This window comes from Bacillus rossius, chromosome 1 (genome assembly GCF_032445375.1).
Source record: "Bacillus rossius redtenbacheri isolate Brsri chromosome 1, Brsri_v3, whole genome shotgun sequence".
Lineage (NCBI taxonomy): Eukaryota > Metazoa > Arthropoda > Insecta > Phasmatodea > Bacillidae > Bacillus > Bacillus rossius.
This window is the reverse complement of record NC_086330.1, coordinates 84377683-84399444: the sequence shown is the minus strand read 5'-3', so window position 1 is coordinate 84399444 and position 21762 is coordinate 84377683. Positions and strand designations below refer to the sequence as shown.

Below are 21762 nucleotides of genomic sequence, written 5' to 3'. Positions count from 1 at the left end.
TACACCTATTTTTATATAAAACTCCCTATTACTAACGCAGTTAGTTCACCGTGAGTTTCACTAAACCGACAGAAAATGAAGGTAACAGAATGCTTGTATGCTCGTTGGAAGGTAAATTGCATGGGTTAGGCTACATCAACGAGGGCTACATGTATTAGAAACCTTCCGAAATTTGATTTTGATACATTTGGAATTATATTAAATATGTTTATATGGTCAAACCACAAAGACAAATTAAATTTTTTTAGCATTCGCGAAATATGTCATATTCTTAATTTAGATAAATGAAGAAAATAATTCATAAAAAAAGTAGTATAAATAGTGTTAATTTTGAATTACTGAACAAACTCCAAAGTATAAAAAAAATTGTTGGCTGTCGTGATTGTTTGTTTATATAAACATTCTTCAGTGAACTGCATAGAAAAGAGAGGGTGAACTGTCAACCAATGTGGAGCTAATATGAAGTTGTGTGTATATTATGATTTGTAGTTCTGCTGAATCTCTCGTAATTACGAGATGTGTTCACAGCAAGCCAGGTCGAAAAAAGGAAAATATATCAGAATATAAACCGGTGCGTTGTGATGTCTCCCAGACGCGAAATGTCGTGCGAGTGGCCTCGCAATGTATTCAAGGCTAGGTGCTAAGAGCTACTTCACGAGGATGACGTTCAAGGCGAACGTGGTGCTCATCAACCGCTACAAGGCGTTCTTCGGCGTTCTGTTCCTGACGTTCCTGACGGCGACTGTCGTGATCTGCTTGTTGTCGGCGGGGGCGCGCGGTCGCGCGGGGCGTGTCCCCCAGCGCGTGTCCCTAGAGTGGCCGGACGCGGCGCCCGAGGCGAGGGTGCGCGCCGACGCCCCCACCACGCCCACCCGCGCCAACGCCACCTACTTCGACAGCTTCGACGTGTACCGCTGCGGGCGGGAGGGTGCCGACTCACTGCTGGTGTACGTGTACCCGCTGAGGAAGCACGTGGATGAGCGGAGCATCCCGCTGGGCGGCCGCATGTCACGCGAGTACCACGAGGTGCTGCGGACAGTGGTGGACAGCCACTACTACACGCCTGACCCGGACAAGGCGTGTGTGTTTGTGCCATCCATAGACACGCTCAACCAGAACCGCTTCCGCGTGCACGAGACTTCACAGGCGCTGGCAGGGCTCAGCCAGTGAGTAGCCTCCACCTCTTCTCTTTCATGTCCAGTGCATGTTGAGTGGTTTTTTTTATTTCCTCTACTTATTCCTAAACAAAACATAAAACACTTCAGTTAGTTCGGTGGTTCTTTTCACGTTTACTTCATTTAGACTTGGCACTAACTTTATCTAACCAGGACCTTTCACTTTGGGTTAAGATTACCTAGATCCGCAAACACTTCAGCCTGTTCATTCTCTTCAAAGAACTACACTACATAAACATACTGTTCTTATAATTCACATAATGTTATGCTTTACAAGCATGAAAAGACAAAAAAAATTATTACAACTATATCTATTTAAAGTTTATTCAAAATGTTTTTGTTAAAATTGTTGCAGTTTGAATTATCAGTTCTCACAGTTCTAATCAATGTTTAATAAAAATGAAAGGATAAATACATACAATTATTTAAATCCCACACATTAAAATGTATAATAAACATGAAACAATATATTATTTCATTAGTTTCAATTTCATCAATAATAATTTATAACCATTTTGGTTTACCATAGGTTACATTGACTTGTTTTTTTACTTTAAAATGTGAAAAAAAAAAATGGCTATGGAAAGTTGTAAATGATCAATCCAATATACAAACTCTACTTGTAGAAACAACTTGTAATATATGTTAATGCAGTTGAAAGAAAAAATTCTAGGTAAATGTAGATAATATAAATTGATATTATTTATCCCACTAATTTCCAATCAGGAGAAATGTTTATGCTGTTACTCACATAACTTACACTGGGTGAAGTTTTTGTGAGTTGGTAAAGTATTTCAAAAATACTTTATGAAATGAAAAATGAAGTTACTATGTGTATATTGTGTAGGTAGGCGTAGGTACATTTATTTTTAATAATTTATTCAGTACTTCCTGCAGAGTCGCATGTGGGCCGTGCTCAAAGTGACCGGTTGGGTGCGATGTGCAGCTGGAGTGGCGGGGCCAACCACCTGGTGTTCAACATGGTGCCGGGCGTGGGGCCTGACTTCAGCACCATGGTGGAGCTGTCTCTGGGACAGGCAATGGTGGCGGGCGCCGGCTTCTCCTCGCTCACGTACCGGCCGGGCTTCGACGTCTCCCTGCCCGTGTTCAGCCCGCTGGCCTCGCGGCTTCCGCGTAACACCCCTCCCGCGCACAGCAGGTGAGATACCTGGCGCCTGGTCACCAACGCATGCTGGCCATTAGTTCATTTGCCATTTTTAAATGTTTGGATGGATCTTTGTGTGTGAAATTTTAAATAATTAGATTGTTAGTTTTTGTGACATATATTAAGCCCAGATTTTGTAAAAATTAATGCAGTAAGTAGTATCTGTCTGGTATATCGATATAAATGTAGCCATTTATGATTAAAGAAAAATGTTTGTTCTTCATTGAAACCTGTATCAAACACAATAAATTACTGTTATTGAAATAGTTTTTCACAAAATAGAAATGATTTTGTTTTTTAATGGTTGTTGTTAGGTATATGTTGTTTATCCCTGTATACTTATCAGTGATGTTCTGTAATTATTATTGCTAATATGAACAAATTTTTAAAACATAGTTGAACCTATGACTTTCCAGTCACCAATAAATTCTACTAATTTAGACTGATAATGTAAGTGGAAGGATGCGTTAAATTTTATTATCATTGCCTTTAATTTTAACTAGGTATGTTATAAGTTAAGCTAATTTTATAATATGATTTTTGACGTGACAACGTCTAATAAATCGATGAACGCCGGCTGCACGCACAAAAAAGTGTCCCGTTATGCTCATTGTTCCGTTACGCTGTGTTCCGTTACGCTGTCTGCGAGTGCAGTAATAATAGGTTATGTTACAATTGACTAAAAAATTATGGTGATTCATTTAATTGATGATAGATATATGATTACAGTTTATTTATATAAAAACTTGTTCATAATTATATTTAAACTTTATAGCTAAACGCCAGTTTTTAAAATTAATTTCAAGTCATCTACACGTGAACTGTTTCATCAACTGTTTATAAAGTGAAGTGAAAAGTTAATGTGGTTTTCATTGCTTATTACAACAATTTCGGCAATAAAGGTTAATTATTCTTGCATTTTAAAAATCTGATTACTAGTATAATTTCAAGTATTTATTCTTTTATTATTAAAATAAAAGTATGCAATCATTTCATCAATGTTTTGTTATGACATTGTCACGTTAAACTATTGCCCGTAAACCGTCTTTACAGACAACCATTTTTTTTTTTTTTTTTTTTCATATTTACATAAATTACATATTCCCCAAATGTCTAACTTAAATAGAAACATCACGTAGGTGATTATAAAAAGATCTTCACATTTAACTCATTTTAGTTTACAAGTAAAAATGGTGTGGCAATAGTGATTTAGTGATGATGATAGTCTGTGAAGGTGTAAGAAAATTGTGTCTGCATTAAAAGTAATTCTTAATAATGTGAGTTCTATAGTGTTGGAAATAGATTGAGACTTTCATTTTCCTTTTAAACAGCTTGAAATGGATTTTTGTATTGGAAAAAGGGAGTGGTGATGGGGGGAAGTGTGGAGGAGGGTAAATTTTATGTCCTTTTAGTCCTTTCAACTTATACGTTTTACAAGCAATGTTAATAGACAAAGATTTTAAAACTCTCACAAATTTAAGGTTTTCCAAAAATATCATTGTGAAGTGTTAATAGAGAGGAAAGTAATTACCAGTTACGCTGGAGGAATTACATTTCCTAAATTGAATCCAATATCAGAGTGTATTGTTCTGGAAACAAAAAAAAAAGTATGTATAATCATTCTTTATAATTGTAATATTGGAAAAGACATCTTAAAAAAAGTATTTGTTTCATTTGCAAATAAATCAATTTAAAAAAATCTTTTGACTGGTGACATATATTAATCTTATTTGCCTTCTTGTTGTCAACAGAAATTATTACTGTTTAATTAATTTCTGATGAAGGTTGTTTTACTGCTTTATTGTTTTCCATGCACCTAAAAAAAATAGTTCAATATTTTATTAAAATAGCAAGTGCTTTATAGCTTCAATGCAAGAACCACACAAAGTGACACACATTTATATCATTGATGTGAAGGTGGTTGGCAACGGGCTAAGTTCACTGTATTTATTTTGGCAATGGGAGAGGAAGTTACTGATATCACTTCTGAAATTTTATAAACATTTAGTACATATTAAATTTTGGGTAGTCAATTTGTCTATAAAGCAATGTAATGATTTTATAAAACAGTAATTGGATGAAATATGTATATAAATAATTTATTTTTTGAGAATAGAATGAAAATAAATTTTTTGCAAGTACTCCACATTAGCAAGTACAAACATTTGATTTTTTGGGTGGGAACATCTAATAATTTTTTTTTTAATTATTTGAGCCCTTTATTGTACAATTAAAAAAATTAGCTTTTATTTTGACTTTCTTATTATTACACTCATTCTTATTTTAGTCACCACAGTTGTAAATGATAATTTTCAAAACGTGGGGAGGTTTTTATAACTGCGGAAGATGAAGCAGGAGCAGAGTCGTAGGAGCAGCAGAGATGTCGGGTTGCTTTTCTCATTGCATTCCCAAACCAGCGGTAAACATCTCTTTACAGTAAAATGTTGCTCATTGTATTTTTGTCTCGTTAGCTCAGTACTTAACGGTGATCGAGAACTGTCACTTGCATTTAGATGGCCCCAGCGTAATGCAAGTCCCAGCAGCAGGGCTGCCATAGTGCTCACCATGTTCGTGCTGAATGAAGGCAGAAGGACAATCGGTACTGACAAAATGATAGTTTGAGTAACGGCAAGAAATGCCGATTAATATCTAACACTTTTTTCGTCCTTATTTACGTTTTAGATCTTTATTATTTACTTGAAAGTATAGACTAAAAGTGTAGCATGACTAAACTCTGGCTCTCGTCGGGATGCCTGAGTGGCAGTGTGCACGCGCGTGTGGCAGGCCGTGGCTTCTAGTGTCCGCGCAGCTTGACCTGTACACGGAGCACGCACACGAGCTGCGGGACGCGGCACGGCGCGACCCGGGCTTGGTGCTGCTGGGGCCGTGCTCCGGCCGGCTGGAGGGCAACCGCAGTGTGCGCTGCCTCGGGGACAGCATCTACCACTACCCCCAGCTTCTGCAGGCAAGTGCAGTGTCAGTGTCCTCGAAGTACGTCCTTCCAGGGTGCGTAGCTGGTCACCTCTCTCTGGCAGTGTGCACAGTCTGCATAGGGAGAGATATCACTTCCCTCCCGTTAAGGTGGGGATGTAGCCAGGGGCGCAACAACAGGGGGGGGGGGATCAAGGGTATTAGGCCCCCCCCCCCCCCCCCTGAAACCTTGAAGTGGGGGCAAACGGGAGCAAAGAAAGTGCTGTGTAATCAATTTTTTAGATAATAAAACTGCTTAAATAGCACCATTTTCCACCTTGAAATACAAATTTTCCCGTGGGAGGCCCCCGGACCCCACGCTTCAATAGGGTGGATCGATGATTCTTTATAAAAAAAAAAGGTATATTGCCCCCCCCCCCCCCCCTTCCCTTTGGAAATTTAGTTGTTGCGCCCCTGGATGTAGCGGGAAAGGGGGGTGGGGTGGTCCATGGGGTCCAGACCCCTCCCTTCCAGGATTAAAGGGAAAAAAAAGGCAGAAACTTTGCTAAATATAATTACAGAGAGATTATTTTAGGATTATTGTAATCCTTAGAAGGCCATAGTAATGTGTTTCCTCCCCATTATAGCCTGACATGCCTCGCACACAGAAGCGGCAGGAATTGTTTTTCCATTCCAACTAGTCTATATTTAATGTTAGTTCGCACACGTGATCCTGTAAGTACTTATATCTTTCATACAAACTTGACATATGTGGTTTAATAAATGTATTTATCACTTAATGACATTAATAAATGTACATGTATTTATTACTTGTTTTAATGAAATAAACAAAGTATTTTGAATAATTAAATACAAACCAAAATATAAAATGTTGAGTTTTTTTTTTCTCAAGCAAAATCATTACTTAAATTTCTATGTGTAAATATAAGACTTCTAAAAGTCTACTATTCCTATAGATTTTAGTGTGAAAATCAACTTTATTTTAGAATTCAATTATACACAAAACTTACTCAAAAATTATACTCCAGACTCCCTCCTTCACAAAATCATGGCTATGACCATGGTGGGGAGTGTGGCAGACATTGTTATGATGAGCCTGTGGTTCTGTTCAAAGGACTGTAGTTTCTCCCACCTATTCACTCTATGATGATCTCAATGTCAGTGAGATGCTAAGCCCTAATTCATTCATGCAGGTCATATTTTGAGTTATATACTTATTTTGCTATTACAATAAAAGGTCTTTAGCCAAACAAGTTCTGAATTAGCAATTTATCAGGATTGTCGAATGTTAATGTAGTTTTAATGGGAATACCAAAGGAAAACCAGTGTAAAAAAAGTTGTAATAAGCTTTTCTACGGAATGAAAAAATACAGACGAGCGACTGTCTTCATCCTACTCTCTGCTCGCATCATTATGAAAATGTATCAGTGAAATGTGAAGTGTAACCCACTACAAAACAAAAAAACACTGTTCTGAAGTGAAAACCGACAGAAACGATAACCTTGAAGCAAACTGAAAAGGCTGGCGGCACAGAGATGCCATCTAGCGACCGAGGTCAACGGTCGGAAGCTACTCGAAAATATCTGAATGTGAGCGGTGTGGTGCAAGACCACAGATCATGCCCAACAATAAAATTTCCTGGATTAAAGACCTTTCGCTCAACTTTAATTTTGCCACAGAAGCATGTACGCAATTGCAAAAATCTTAATCATTTAAGATTATCACTCACAGTCCCAATACATGCTAACATTTTTGTGCTTTCATCACAAGGATTGGATTTATATATTTTAATAAAAACACACACACAGACACACAGACATACATAGATGAATGTTCATATATTTCATCTTGCAGCCACAACTACCCACTGGAGAGCACTGGTGTTTGTGTGTGGTAGCAACCTCGGGTCTCCCATCGTGCACTATGGTGGTCGTGTGGCCTTAACTGTGGTGGTGGGGGATATATGGTAGTTGAAAGTGATCAACCACCCACTATCGACCACCGACCACCAAACACCCATCACTGAATGTACTACAATGTGTGTAAACATTTACTGGAAGGAAATTTCTGGAAAGTTCCAGGACCATTGTGTGGGTGGTGAGAATGGCTTCTGACACTATGTAAAATGAAGTGTGATGTGCATGCATCAGTTGACTTTTTATAAATAAATGAGTGCAGATTAAAAAAAAAAATGAAAAATTGAAAAGTAGAAAGTAAAAGTGAATAGTGAAGTGTGAAAAGTGAAAATATAAAAATTAAATATACCTATGCATTAGGTCTACTACTGTATAAAATATAATTTTTAAATAGTTTTGTTTTGAAGTACATCTTATATTCACCTAACATTTTGTATAAATTTCTTTAGTGAAAAAATTAGGTATTAATATCGTACTTTTAACACAGTAGTAAAACATCAAAAATACCCTGAAATTGTGTGAACAAAGCCATGGAATATTAGGTGGTAGAAAAATAAATATTTTCTTTTAACTGAATCAGAAGTGTTGGATGAGGTTAGATATAATTTTTAATAAGCAAGCAACAATTTTTTTTTTAACTACAAAAGTTGTAAGATAGTTAAATATGAATTTTAAGCAGAAGCCCATATTGAATTATAAATTGTTTCAAAGGGTGAGGGAAGGAAGAACTGATATGAATTAAAATTTTTAAACAATATTCACACTTATCATTTTCGATAGGTTATATATAAATTACTTGTTATTAATTCAGTTGATACTTTTTATTTTATTTTCGTAAACTACTATGTGCAGTGTGCCTTTAACTGAATGTTAATTGAGGTGTAAGCATGTTGCTACCTGCTCCTAGGTCCAGACACCCCTCCCCCCCCTCCCTCCACAACCCTGGCCCCGGTCGCCTGGCGGGTGAGAGAGGTAACGCGGGCTTGCTCCTCCCTGACAGCGCGGCAAGTTCTGCGCGGTGGTGCGCGGGGGGCGGCTGGCACAGCCCGCGCTACACGAGGCGATGGCCGCTGGCTGCGTGCCCGTCGTCGTGGCAGACATGCTGGTCATGCCCTTCCAGGAGGTGATTGACTGGAAGAGGTACTCTCTGCTCGCATCCTTGTGGCTGTGAACATTCAGTATTATGTTGCCTGAACTCTTATTAAATGTAAAACTCTTATGGGCATAAAACTCCATTTTCAAAGTTACTTAAGGGACTTAACAAGCTTATCTCATTAACAAGGAAAAACTTCTTAAAGGATTAAATAACATTATTTTTATAGGACAAGTGAAATATTTTTTAAGAAGGTATTTAAAAACAAGTGCTTAAAAATGTATAGCAATTATGTCAAAAAGTTAAGTGCAGTTATAGTTTTCAGTTATATGTAGTAATGTTTCTGAATCACCCTCTTACAGACCTTTCATTATGCTTAAGGGTGTAATGGGAATAGATAAAGGTACGTGTGAGGTAACCAAACCAGCGTTTGCTAGTAAACCCACTTTCGGAGGAAACTGTTTCCAATTTAGCATCTCGGGATGAAATTCCCGACTACCTGAACATGCTGCAAGGGACAAGTTGAACAGTGTTTTACACTGCAGGAGTGCTAGGATTGACAGGAGCAAGCTCATCTGTGATGTCATGTTAGTGGTAGGCCTGTGCGAATAGGTACTAGTTTTTTATGCAAAGCAAAGATCAGATCAAATGTTTAAAATATTTGCAAAATAGATTCTAATTGTGAACATAGTTCTCGGTGAAACTATATTACACTTATTTAAAAAAAAAAAAAAAAAAAAACAGGATTGAAGTAAAAAAATAATAATCATTTAGCATGTATAGTGTTTTAAATGATTAAGTGACTGGGTCCTGTGTACAACATCATCCAATAAAAATGATAAAATAACCATGTATAATATTACCTGGTTTTTTTAAGTAACCAACTTTTTCAAGCAACACACACACAACACAAAATTTTTTAAAAATATTTTTATGACCAGTGTGTTAAAGCTTTGCAACAAACGTGAAGCTTCACATGCGAAGCTTTGCATCAGAACCAAAGCTTCAAATAAAATGAAAAGCAAATTTTTGTGGCAAAGTCAAATGGGATATTAAAAAGAGCTTCAATTGATTTGATTGGTGTAAGCTTTGTGCAGGCCCGTGGTGATGAGCGTGGTGTGGAGACGGCGACAGTGTGCCCGCAGGGCTGCGCTGTTCGTGCTGGAGGAGAACCTTGGGGCGCTGCTAGACGTCGTGAGGGGCGTGTCCGAGGAGCGCCTGGGCGAGATGCAGGCGCAGGTGCGCTGGCTCTATTCCCGCTACTTCTCCTCCGTCAAGGCCGTGACCCTGACGGCGCTGGAGATACTGGCCGACCGCGTCTTCCCGCGCCTGCACCGCGTCTACGAGCACTGGAACCTGCCGCCCAACCCGGTGAGCCCCAAACACTGCTCGATATTTTGTGTGAGCAGTGAACAAAAATTAATGAAAAAAAAGAATTACTTTCATAAAAAAATAATTGTTTGATCAATGTTTATTATTAAATTTCATCAACTTGACCATAGTTACTTTTTTAACTGTAGCTTCAACATAGCTGTATTTATTTATTTATTTATTTATTTATTTATTTACTTTTGTTACATGCCCACCAACAGTCAAGGACTTTTTGGTGGGCACATTACATACAACAAAGTCAGTTGAGGACAAAATGAGGTCACTGCAGGTACGTCGGCACCAAGAGCAGGCAGCTCCACCTGAAGGGAAGGACCGCAACTGGTAGGAACATCTGCATTTGGCTAACACACGCAAGTAGAGTGTACCACATACCTACCTGCAGTGACCACGAAAGTGGCAGGACACATAACAATATTAAGAAAATATTAAAAATAAAAAGCTGCATGAAGACATTAAGATATACAATGAAGTGTTTTATTTTGCAATTTCAGAAATATTATAAAGGAAATAATAAAATACAGTAACGATAACATTAAAACAATGCATTAGTAAACTAACAGAAGAGAAAATATGAAAGGGTCAATGATAAATATAAATTAAATAAAAGATATTTAATAATAGAAGAAAAGTTGAAAGAAATGAGTTAAAAGATTAGATGTTCAACTTAAAATTGTACCCGAGTTTATAAACTATTAGATTTCATATTAAGTTTATTATAGTTTGAAATAAGGTCAAATATTTTTTAACTTCTGACACTAATATTTATGGGAGAATATACAGTGATTCCACCAATGGAGATGAAAGTGCAAATATTGGCCAAAATTAAATGTATGTTGTTATATTCTATTCTATAGTTACCTATAACTTCTAATTAGGCTGGCATGAATATTAAAAATGTAATTTTCAAACCAATGTATTGTTTGTATTTCATTTTATTCTAAATACACTTCAAAATAAACAAAATTAGTTAGTATTAGTATTTAAAATGTAGGGAAGCTGTTGCATATCACCTTATGTAACAATCAAAATTGAGGCTAAGAGATATTGTACAATATACATGTGTACATCCAGGTTTCAATATATTACTACTGATATAATTATCATACTCAGAGTTAATTTTGATAAGTTAAAAACAAGGCAAGCGAACACTAAGCAGTTTAAAACCACTGCAAAAAAAATCTCTTAAAATATATGGAGTGTTTGTAGTAGTACTTATCTAGTTCTGTGTATCTATCAGAATAGACTTTGGACTATTATGTCCTGTAGGTATGTTGTTAGTGTGAGATATATAGTAATTAGTATATAAATAGTATGGTGTCATACATTCATCAGCTTTGATGATAATTTCATATAATTAACTTTATAAGACTTAATATTAGTATTATACATCCAAAGATCGGACACAACTCTATGGCTTTTACTATAATCTATTTTCTTTAACAACTTAAAAAACACAAACTTAACAACAACAACATGAACAGTGTATTTTAATACACTGTTATCTTGAATAGAATCACAAGTACAGTCAAACCTCAATAATACGACTCCCCTTAGTACGAAATTCCAGTTTATCTTCACAGTCCCAGAAAATTAAGTATGCTTTCCTATGTTATTAAGAACTTTTAAAATTTTAATACAATACGGTAATATGAACTAGAAATTTTTTTGATCCATCAAGTTGCTGTTTACATGTATAAGTAAAGGTTAATATGAATTTCACTCCCGAAGTTCAAAATAAATAATCATGTTTTGATAACTATCAAGTAAACAAACGTTTCTCCAAAGATGTATCTATCATACTGTGCAAAATGATTGAAAAACAAGATGAAAAGTTAACTCTAATGGTAATGTTAGTAACTAAACTAGAAAAGTCTAAAAAGAAGGTACTCTATACTGTATTTAAAGAATTACAAGTATTAAAAATAATATATATTCTTGTTATTTAGAAAGAAATACTTTCCATATTAATAAAATCAAGAAAATATTGATTCACTAGCTAAGAAATTACGCTGGTGTCCTGTATTTCAAAAGTTCATAAGTTGGTTATAATTGTTCATGAATCAATTTAAATAACATTAGGTGCTTGGTATCAGTTATTAATTCTCTGGGTTCAAGCAAAAAGAATAATGAAAATTTGATGCTCAGTTGGCGAGAGCCAGAGATCTTTTAATCACAGTACATTACCTCTGGGTTTAGCTATGAACTATTGCAGACTAAATTTCTGATCAAAGCTTGCTGATTCATCAATCTAGATTCAAGCAGCCAAAAATAGTTATATACCTAATTTCAATTGGTGAACAGTTAAACTCACCCAGAGGATACCAAAATGGCTATGGCCATTTACAAAATCAACTACTAAAATTATATACTTGAATATCCTCGGAGTAATACTTATGCTGCATAAAATTAATATGAGAAATACTTTCAGGCTGTTTTGGCTTTAAGCTTAAACTGTATTCAGCTCAGATACATATCTAGTATATTCGTTAAGCCATAAACCAGGCCATGCTAAATTATATTTATCCTCCATAATGGTAGAAGGCCTTTTTTTTTCTCTACCTCCTAGTTCACTATCAGATAATTTTAAAACAATTACAGCCAATAACATGAGTTAACACACCATTTGAATAGTGCGTCAAACAAGCTGGCAATCAATCTGGTTGTTTAACATAACTGGAGGCTAAAAAGGTTTTTCATATCACAACTGGCACAATGTCATCTCTAACATAAAAATTACTTCAATTTTGATATTAACAATGAACACATAGCTGTTAAAATAGGTACACAAATAAAATATCGCAAAACATGACACTAAAAGAAAATGCATAGATACATATACAGTTCCAAAGAGGTAAGTAGTACAAGTCTGTAGTGCAGAAATGTGTTCCTTTTCTCTGTGCCGTTGCAATAAGATATTTATTTATTTATTTATTTATTTATTTATTTATTTATTTATTTATTTATTTATTTAAGTATAAATTGTGACAAGCAAACCAACACTCTGAGAAGAGATTACAGGGGTGTGCACAGAACAAAAAACAAGTGCAATACACAAGAGACACCACAGACAAAGAACACAAAACAAAAAAAAATTATAAAACAAAAGATTAATAAATTCAAAAATACAAAAAATTAGTAAATTAAGAATAAAAGTAAATTTAGAATGCCAACAAACAAAGATACATAGTTAATTGAGTTGACTACAAGTGCTACTAAAATAATTTACTAATTGATTATGCTTCTTTCTGTTAGGTCAAATCTATTATAATTGCTTATTAATCTAAAAATAATATCATTTTTTCTCTTGATTGTACAGAAAGTAGACGTAAGTCGACTATGATACTGGGGAACCCAGTATTATCTAAGATGTATTTACAATTGATTTTAGATGAATAACAATTGGAAATAAAAAGGTGGTCAAGGAGGCCACGCCGATCGGAAGTGATTTTAATTTATGAGGGGGAAATGATTTTTGAGTAATAAGTTTAATATGTACATTTGTTTTGAATATTTTCAATTTTATCAATATCAGATGAAATAATGTCCCATATTACTGAACAATATTCTAATTTGGACCTAATAAGTGCTAAGAAAAGAGAAATAATGGAATCTGAATTAATGGCATGGTAAGTAATATATTTAATTAGGGCAAGTGTTCTTCGAGAACTAAAAATTAAAAAATCTACATGTTGATGAAAAAATAATTTAGAATCAAGAATAATTCCAAGATCTTTTAAAGCAGTCGTTTTTGGAATTAAATTATCTAATTTGTACTCAAAGTTTATAGGAATATATTTCCTAGTAAAGGAAATTATCATGATTAAGACTGACAAGATTTGATTTGCACCAAAGATTAATTGCCTTGATGTCGGATTGCAATAAAATGCAATCATTGACCGAGATGATTTTTCTACAGATTTTAAGATCATCTGCAAACTGAACACCAGTAGAGTGGGACAAGACATGTGTGATATCATCGATATATAGTTTAATAAGTAAAGGAGATATGGTACCGCCCTGTGGAACACCAGAACAGGCATTATGGAGAGTTGAATAACTGTTGTTAATAGAGACAAAGAAACTTCTGTTACTGAGGTAACTCGAAAACCAATTAACTAAGTTGTCAGATAAACCAAAATTGGATAGTTTAACAAGTAGAAGTGGATGACTAACAGAATCGAAAGCTTTGGCTAGATCAAAGTAACAGGCATCAACCTGACCCCTGTTAGTAACTTCATAGTAGATAGGATTGAGGAAGGTAATTAAGTTTGTAGCAGTAGACATTCCAACTCTAAAGCCATGTTGATTTACAGAAAGTTATTTTATAAGGGAAAGTTGATAATTTTGAATATAATATTTTAATATTAAAAGTAAAGTTTCAGTAAGCATCTGTACCGGTGTAATAGTAGACGTGAAAGCATACTTCTTTTAAAGTTGAATGTAGACATATAAATATTATAAATAGCTATTAAAGTGAAATGGTATACTAAAGTAGGTATTTGTTCAAATATGAACTAAAATTGTCCTAGAAAATGAAGAGAAATATTTCTTCACTTATATTATTCTAATTTGATATTCGTAATAGTCATATGTGGGCTGGACTAGAGGTGGTTTTATTCATTTCAAAATAAGTGTATGGATATTTTGTGCATGGTTATAGTACATCTAAATAAAATACAGTAAAATTTACACTATGTAATCCATAACAAACAGTATATACGACGTACATTAGAGTCAAAATAGGAGCAGTAACTTTGACACAAAGAAATTTTAATTCAATGTGATGTTGATCACTCTTAATTCTAGTGATTAGTTTAGTTTATTTTCAAACAAATCATAGTTCTCCAGTGATGTTAATTTTGACGGATCGAATCATTATTTTGTGGTCATATAATAACGAGATTTTGTGACTACTGGCCCGAGGTATAATTTAAAATTAGGTTAATGGTATTTTTTTATAAATGTGTAGTGTTGACCACACATCTTGTGAGCTGGGTTGCATCGTTTGATAATGTCATGTACAAGGCAGAGCCCTACACAATCAATAGCGGTGACTCATCATGGCCCCGTTACACATCAACTGTACCAAATAAATTAGTCACCGTGATGCTGCTGGTGTGTGTGTGTGTCTATGTCAACACATTTAGAGTTGGAATGTCACTTGAATAAAATGCCAGGCCCAGGGAGTTTATCAAAATATTTCCTTCCCCTACTTTCTGTTGCATACCGCTTAGTGCTCACACTCTTCACCGTGAAGCACTAAGTGGCGTCTGTTTACGAAAAGCATTTAAGAATATGATAATGGCAAATGAGTAAGTAGCTTTGTTTCTATATTTTTTTTGTTCTTGCTGTATTTCTTGCTTAAACCTGTGTTTTTAGAGTAATTTTTAGACACGAAGTGCCTAGTACAGATTAGTAAAACCACTTCAGAGACTTTCAAGTGTAAGGTGTAAACCTTTATCTTCATTTCTCCACCATGCAATGTTAAGGTTGCTGCTAAAATTTCATATTTGCCTTATGCTCGACAAGAAGACTTGAGTACCAGTCCACAGTCTTGAGTTAAGAGGCAATACCTGCTGTAAGCACCAGCGAGTGTCACATTTAACATCCGGCCCCACTGACACGAACACACCCCTGACTAAATGAGCCCCTTAACTGCTTGGTGCTTAAATGCCAGAGACAAATGTTTTCCATCTACCCTTGAACATAACCGTCATTGCGTTAAAGTTGAAAATGTGGTCTCGAATAGTTCTCACCCGACAAAGGGTCGGGAAAGCCGGTGGTCGTGATGCGGTGTGTAATGCGGTGTGTATGGCACGGTGCGCAGAAGGCGGCAGCGTCGCCTCTGTTCCTGCAGCTGACTGCGCCGCGAGCGCAGGGCTTCACGGCTGTGGTGCTGACGTACGACCGTGTGGACAGCCTCTTCACGCTCGTGCAGAAGCTGGTGCGCGCACCTAGCCTCAACAAGGTGCTGGTTGTGTGGAACAACCAGCGCAAGTCTCCGCCGCACCGTGAGTACGCATGCCGCGAGGCGGACCGAGTCCACTCCTGCAGAGTCAACCTCAGTTTTTAAATACAAGTGCTTTTGGTCGTCTTTTTTTTTCCCCTTATTTTTCATACCACTTTTAATGCCTTTACTAGCATCATCATACCACATTGGTATTTCCTACCCTTTTACAATATATTTTTGTAGAGGAGTAATGTTAAAGACTTTGAAATTTCAAAATTTGCCAAATTGGGTGTGTTTCTAATTTATGCAATGAGGAACAATTTTACTCGCTCGAGTTGACATCAGGTTTAAACTTAAACTGAAATGTTGAGGGGGATTTTGGTTTTGGAGATTTTAAGCTGTACACTACTTACGTATATGCAAGAAAAAAATTAGGTCACTTTGTGACTCGTTAAGTTTTGGTATTTGCTGAGCTATAGAAGCACACTTACTACCCGAATAACTCTGTAACACTGCCTGCTGTTTAGTTATAAAGTTTCCATTTTGGGCAGTTGGAAGCAGACATCTGGAAAGTATATTTAGTTGCTGTTAACACATTATGCACTATTCTCGAGGAATAACATAATGATGTCCAACATTAGTGTGTAAACTTGTAAAATCAAAAACAGTTTTAGTGGATGAGGTTTGCATAACAATGAAAATAAACATAAAATAAACCAAAAGTTAAATTGTAAAGAACTGTGTTACTTCAGTTCTGTTAGACCTTGTTTTTAATGTAAATTATATACTTGTTAACAGAAACTACTTTTAAAACTATGATTCTAATAAATTACATTATTTTACAAGAAAATAAAGAAGCAATTAAAAATTTACTATATTTAAAGGAAACAAATATTTTGGTTTATGTTGAGCACTCTTATAAAATGCCTTAATTAATGTATTTTTTCCTTAGTTTGGTAGATACTGAAATAGACAGGCTCATAACTCTCATCTGGGTCACATGTGAAGCTAGTCAGGTGATGTTGGTATTGGTCCTTATGAAGAAACAGAGCCCACTGATGGTGCGAGTGTGCAAGTGTGTGAGGGCACGAGAGTGCAAGGGCATGAAAGAGTGAGGGTGTGAGGGTGTGAGTGTGGCAGCCAATGGCGAGGGCACAAGGTGCTGTTGCAGCGTCCATGTGGCCCAAGATCAACAAGCCGCTGAAGGTGATCCAGACCAAGGAGAACAAGCTGTCGAACCGCTTCTACCCGTACGAGGAGATTGAGACGGAGGCCATCCTCACCATCGACGACGACATCGTGATGCTCACGGCGGACGAGCTGGAGTTTGGCTATGAGGTGCGTTGTCGCGCTGGTACAGGCCAGTTCCTCCTGCAGTGCTGACCTAGCAAAAATAAACTGGTTAGATGGCTACAAATTTAAATGCATGACTTCATTTATGAGATTTGAAAAACAACATTGTCGCCTGGGACTGTGTTTTCAGTCCGAGATGGGAACACAAGTCTTCATTGTCTTTTGTTTTCTCAAAGTTTTACCATTTCTTCTCATGCTTACGAATTTTTACCCACTCACTTTCTGTGTCCATCTTGGTCATCTCCGTCTAAGCTTTCCGCTGTTTGTTTTCGTTTCCATCATCTGTTTTGGTAGTCTGTATTTTCCTATTCTCTTCACATAAACCAAAAAAATTCATTCACGTTATGTTTGTTTTTACTTACTACAGAATTTCCTGCCATGTATTTATCTCTTATTCTCTTGTATTTCACTGCCTCCTATTTTGTCACACCCATCCTACAGCTCACAAATTACATTTTACATGCCTGCAGCATTATAGTTTACCTTTCTGCAATTAATAATGTCTAGAGTATTCAGTATATTTTTTTACAAATACCAGAATAAATTATTTTGGGTGGACCAATCAAATCCTCAAATCCTCCAATACCATTAAATTAAATTCAAAGGATTTGATATTCGAGGAAAAAGATTTGAAGAAAAATATTAGATGAAATAAAGAAAAATTAAAAAATTCAACACTGAATTACCTCTGTGTGTTTTTTCTTCATAGGTACCTACATATCCTGTTAACATTCCCCAAGATATTGCACTTTTAACATGTAATATATAAATAAAATTACAACATTTATTGATTCTGGAAACTTAAGCTGGACTCCCAATCATCCGTTTCATCCATCCGTCACTCGTCCGTCCGTCAATTTCGGTCCGTTATTTCTCTCGGCAATTATTACAGACTCTCAACCATCCGCCATCCGTCCGTCCGTCACTTTTCTAAAATATCAGTGCTACAACTTTTCGCCACATACTTTCTCAATGGTATGTAAACTTTTGGTGAAAATTATTTACTTGAGATAATTAACTTATGTTTTTATTAGGGATGGGATTTTCAAATCTTGGATTCGTCGAATATACCGAATCCTATGGATTCGAGGATTCGTAGGATCTGAGGTGGGATTCGAGGTGGGATTTTAAGAGTTTTAGGTAGTAATTGATAATTGTAGTGCTGGGCGAAGTTTGAAAATTTCGAACCGAACCGAACCCTTACGTTCGGTTCGGTTCGAAACCTCTTAAAATATATTCGAAAAACCGAACGATCGTTTAAAAAAAAAATACGTTTTTCTAATTTTCTAACCCCCATTTGAGACCATTCACAAAACAGCTCAACAAAATTCTATTACTTGTAATATTCCGACTTTTATCGCATAATCGTCGCCTCAACAGTTTCAAGCGCAGACAAAATAAAAATAAAATTATTAATCGTCGCATAACTCGCATAGCATTTTTTCATATGGGCGCGCTTTGTTTTTTGATTACTTTAGAGAATTTTGTATGCATTTGTCGTACTACGTAATATAAACTATCGTACAAATGCCAAAGGTATTGTATATTATACCTTTAACTATAGTGCGTATACGAGAAGTGTTGTAAAATCACCAAACATTGCGTACCCCATACGTTAAACTAAAGCGCATGTACGAGAACTCTCGTATTTCGGCAAAACTAACGTGATCAAGTTAACACAAGACAAATGCGGTAGGAAATGATTACGTAAATTACGTATTTTAAATTACTGAGATGTATTTATTTTCTTTGGCCTTCTTGGTTATAACAGTCAGGTAATGAAAATATTAATTTAATCTTGTGTATTAAAAGTACTGGTCCAGTAAATTTTACAGTACGGTACTAAGTTGACTAGCGTAGTCGCGGCAGCCATCATTATTTCTCGTGTTTTCTTTTTTCCGACGCAAATTTCTATAACCACACTTTTTACGTTACGTTTACAATATTATTGTTCTTGAGGTGATTTGCGATGAGCAGGCTAACGTCGTTTAAGTTTTCCAAATGGAGAAAAGATAATGACGACCCGGATGACCCAGAACCACCCCAAAAAAACCGTCTAAAGTTTCTTCTAACGAGCAACATTCTTCCAAGAAAACAGCAACTGCAGACAGCGGGTTTTGTAATGTAGATAGGTAACTTAATTTACATTCGCCTTTTTTTGATGTCCTATTAAAAAGTTTTACTTATTAAAAATGTTAGGTTATGTCTACCACAAAAATATGTAGATAGGTAACTTAATTCACATTCGTCTTTTTTTTGGTAAATATTTACAATCGCGGTAGATGGCAAAAAAAATGCTAAAAATCCGAAAATACTTTTATTCTATGCTCTTTCACTTCCTCTTTTCAAATCAACCGGCGGAGATAAGAAATTCCAAATACTTTAGGAGATATCGAATTTTTTAATTTCATGATATGTAGAGTCGCGGTAGATGCCAAAAAAAAATGTAAAAAATCCTAAAATACCTTTATCATATGCTCTTCAACTTCCTCTTTTCATTAAAAGCGGCGGAGATAAGAAATTCCAAATACTTTAGGAGATATCGAATTTTTTAATTTTGCAATACAAGACCTGTGGAACCATTCGAGCGGCGCCATTTTTGTTATTTTTCCGTGTGTTCGTCAATACGTGAATCGTGAATGCGTAATTAATAAAATGGTTGATTAGGTCAGGTCAGTTACATTGTTAATACTTTCAAACTAAGCCGACATTAAAAATTATTTTGTGAATTAATTTTAATGGCTGTTTAGTTTTAAAATATTTATAATGTAACTGACCTGACCAAACAAACCCGGACAGAGGGTGAACAGTAAACTAAAATGGTCGATTAGGTCAGGTCAGTTACATTATAAATACTTTAAAACTAAGGTGATATTAAAAATAATGTGAATTAATTTTAATTATTCTGTAGTTTTAAATTATTTATAATGTAACTGACCTTACCTAACAAACCCGTAACAAAGGATGTACAGTAACAACTCACGTAAAAAAATTTTTTTTGTTACTTATTACTTGCGCAACAATATCAAAATAACAAATAAGACTTTAAAATTAGAAACGTTAAAAACTCACGTAAGTTGGAGGCGGTAATTAAACACCGTTTTAAACAATAATTGAACTAAATAATCACGTATTAGTTCATTTGAATTCTGGCCTATCACGAACAATCACGTGACATCATTATCCAATAAAAAAATAGATACTCGTACGTAAACAAGAAACAATGGTGCACGCACGCCACAGGAATGCGCTGGTTTTGTGCTGAAATTTAAAAATTCGATATCTCCTAAAGTATTTGGAATTTCTAATCTCCGCCGCTTTTAATGAAAAGAGGAAGTTGAAGAGCATATAATAAAGGTATTTTCAGATGTTTAGCATTTTTTTTGGCATATACCGCGACTCTACATATCATGAAATTAAAAAATTCGATATCTCCTAAAGTATTTGGAATTTCTTACCTCCGCCGGTTGTTTTGAAAAGAGGAAGTGAAAGGGCACAGAATAAAAGTATTTTCAGATTTTTAGCATTATTTTTGGCATCTACCGCGATTGTAAATATTTACCTTTTTTTTTTATGTCCTATTAAAAAGTTTTACTTATTAAAAATGTTAGGTTATGTCTACCACAAAAATATGTTATGTGGCCTTATGCTGAATGTTCGTCATCTTTATAATATTTTTTTTAAATGAAGGTTAGTGTACACTTAAAAAGGAATATAGTCTTTTTGAAATTTAGATGTAACTTCTTCACGAATTAAAAGTAGGTATATATATAAGCTAAGCTATATAATGTTTTAATTTTACATATGGCTGGAGAATCTTTCTTTCTCACTACTCAGTTAAAGACCAAAATGCTGGTCATCTGTTCATTTTAATTGAAAACAATTATTTCTGTATGAGGTTCAGTTCGGCTCGGTTCGAAACCAGAGAACTGAGGTTCGTCCAGCTCTAGAAAATTGTAGGTATACCTAAACTATATTATAAAGGTAACGGAAATGGCACAAACATAAGATAAACTACGCTGCATTTTGTCAATTAGCATAACTACTCTATCATTTCCAACTTTCAATAATATAACATTGCAGAAAAAACGTAACTTTTTTTAAATGGTGTCTGTTATACAAACGTATTTTATTGAAAACATAGGAAGGATTAATTTAACAGAGAATTAGACAGATGCAAACTTACGTGTGTGGTTTTTGAGGTTATTTCTCTCTATTTTATATCAGGTGTATACACTATGCACTTATTTTATAATTTTATAAATACACATGTGATTTTTTTTTAATACATAGGCCTATGTAATTTTTTAAAATAAATGTGTGATTTTTTTTTAATAACATGTGGTGAAGTGTAGTGTGGGACTGGGATTCGAGATTCGATGACAAACACTGAGGATTCGAACAAGGATTCGGATTCGACCAAAATGTGGATTCGTCCCATCCCTAGTTTTTATGAATGTGATAATAAGTTGACAGGCGGGAACCGTGCTTTGACAAATGGATTAAAGGGGTGCCATCTTAAAAATAACATTAGTCATGCCAGCAATAAATAAAATTATGCTTCTTTTATTACCTACTGCGTAAAAGGAAACAGAAAGAAGCTATTTCTACCCAGGCTTTTTCCCTCAGTTGCTTATCCCGATAGTTTTGCTATATATATATTATACAAATGCTCCCTTTCCCGGACGTAATTTATCAGCATTTCTTCCGAAAAGCTCATTCTTATAAGCAATCTTTACCTTTATTATGACAATAATAATCGGTCAATACGACACAGCCTTCTATAT

At 35.4% G+C, this 21762-nt stretch overlaps 1 protein-coding gene across 3 annotated transcripts in view; it reads left to right on the top strand.

Moving 5' to 3' along the window:
* Positions 1 to 383: 383 nt before the first annotated feature.
* The window catches only part of LOC134538741 (exostosin-2), a 40975-nt gene continuing 19596 nt past the window's right edge, over positions 384 to 21762 (top strand). Inside the window, exons 1-7 of one of the 3 annotated variants that reach the window (XM_063380228.1) lie at positions 384 to 1166; positions 2122 to 2334; positions 5125 to 5305; positions 8188 to 8327; positions 9426 to 9651; positions 15500 to 15683; positions 16794 to 16960. In XM_063380228.1, coding sequence (XP_063236298.1) covers positions 622 to 1166; positions 2122 to 2334; positions 5125 to 5305; positions 8188 to 8327; positions 9426 to 9651; positions 15500 to 15683; positions 16794 to 16960 — 1656 coding nt within the window. In that variant the 5' untranslated portion in view covers positions 384 to 621. Of the gene's footprint in view, positions 1167 to 2121; positions 2335 to 5124; positions 5306 to 8187; positions 8328 to 9377; positions 9652 to 15499; positions 15684 to 16793; positions 16961 to 21762 lie in introns of all 3 variants that reach the window. The other 2 variants (XM_063380220.1, XM_063380211.1) reach the window with 2 other exon arrangements.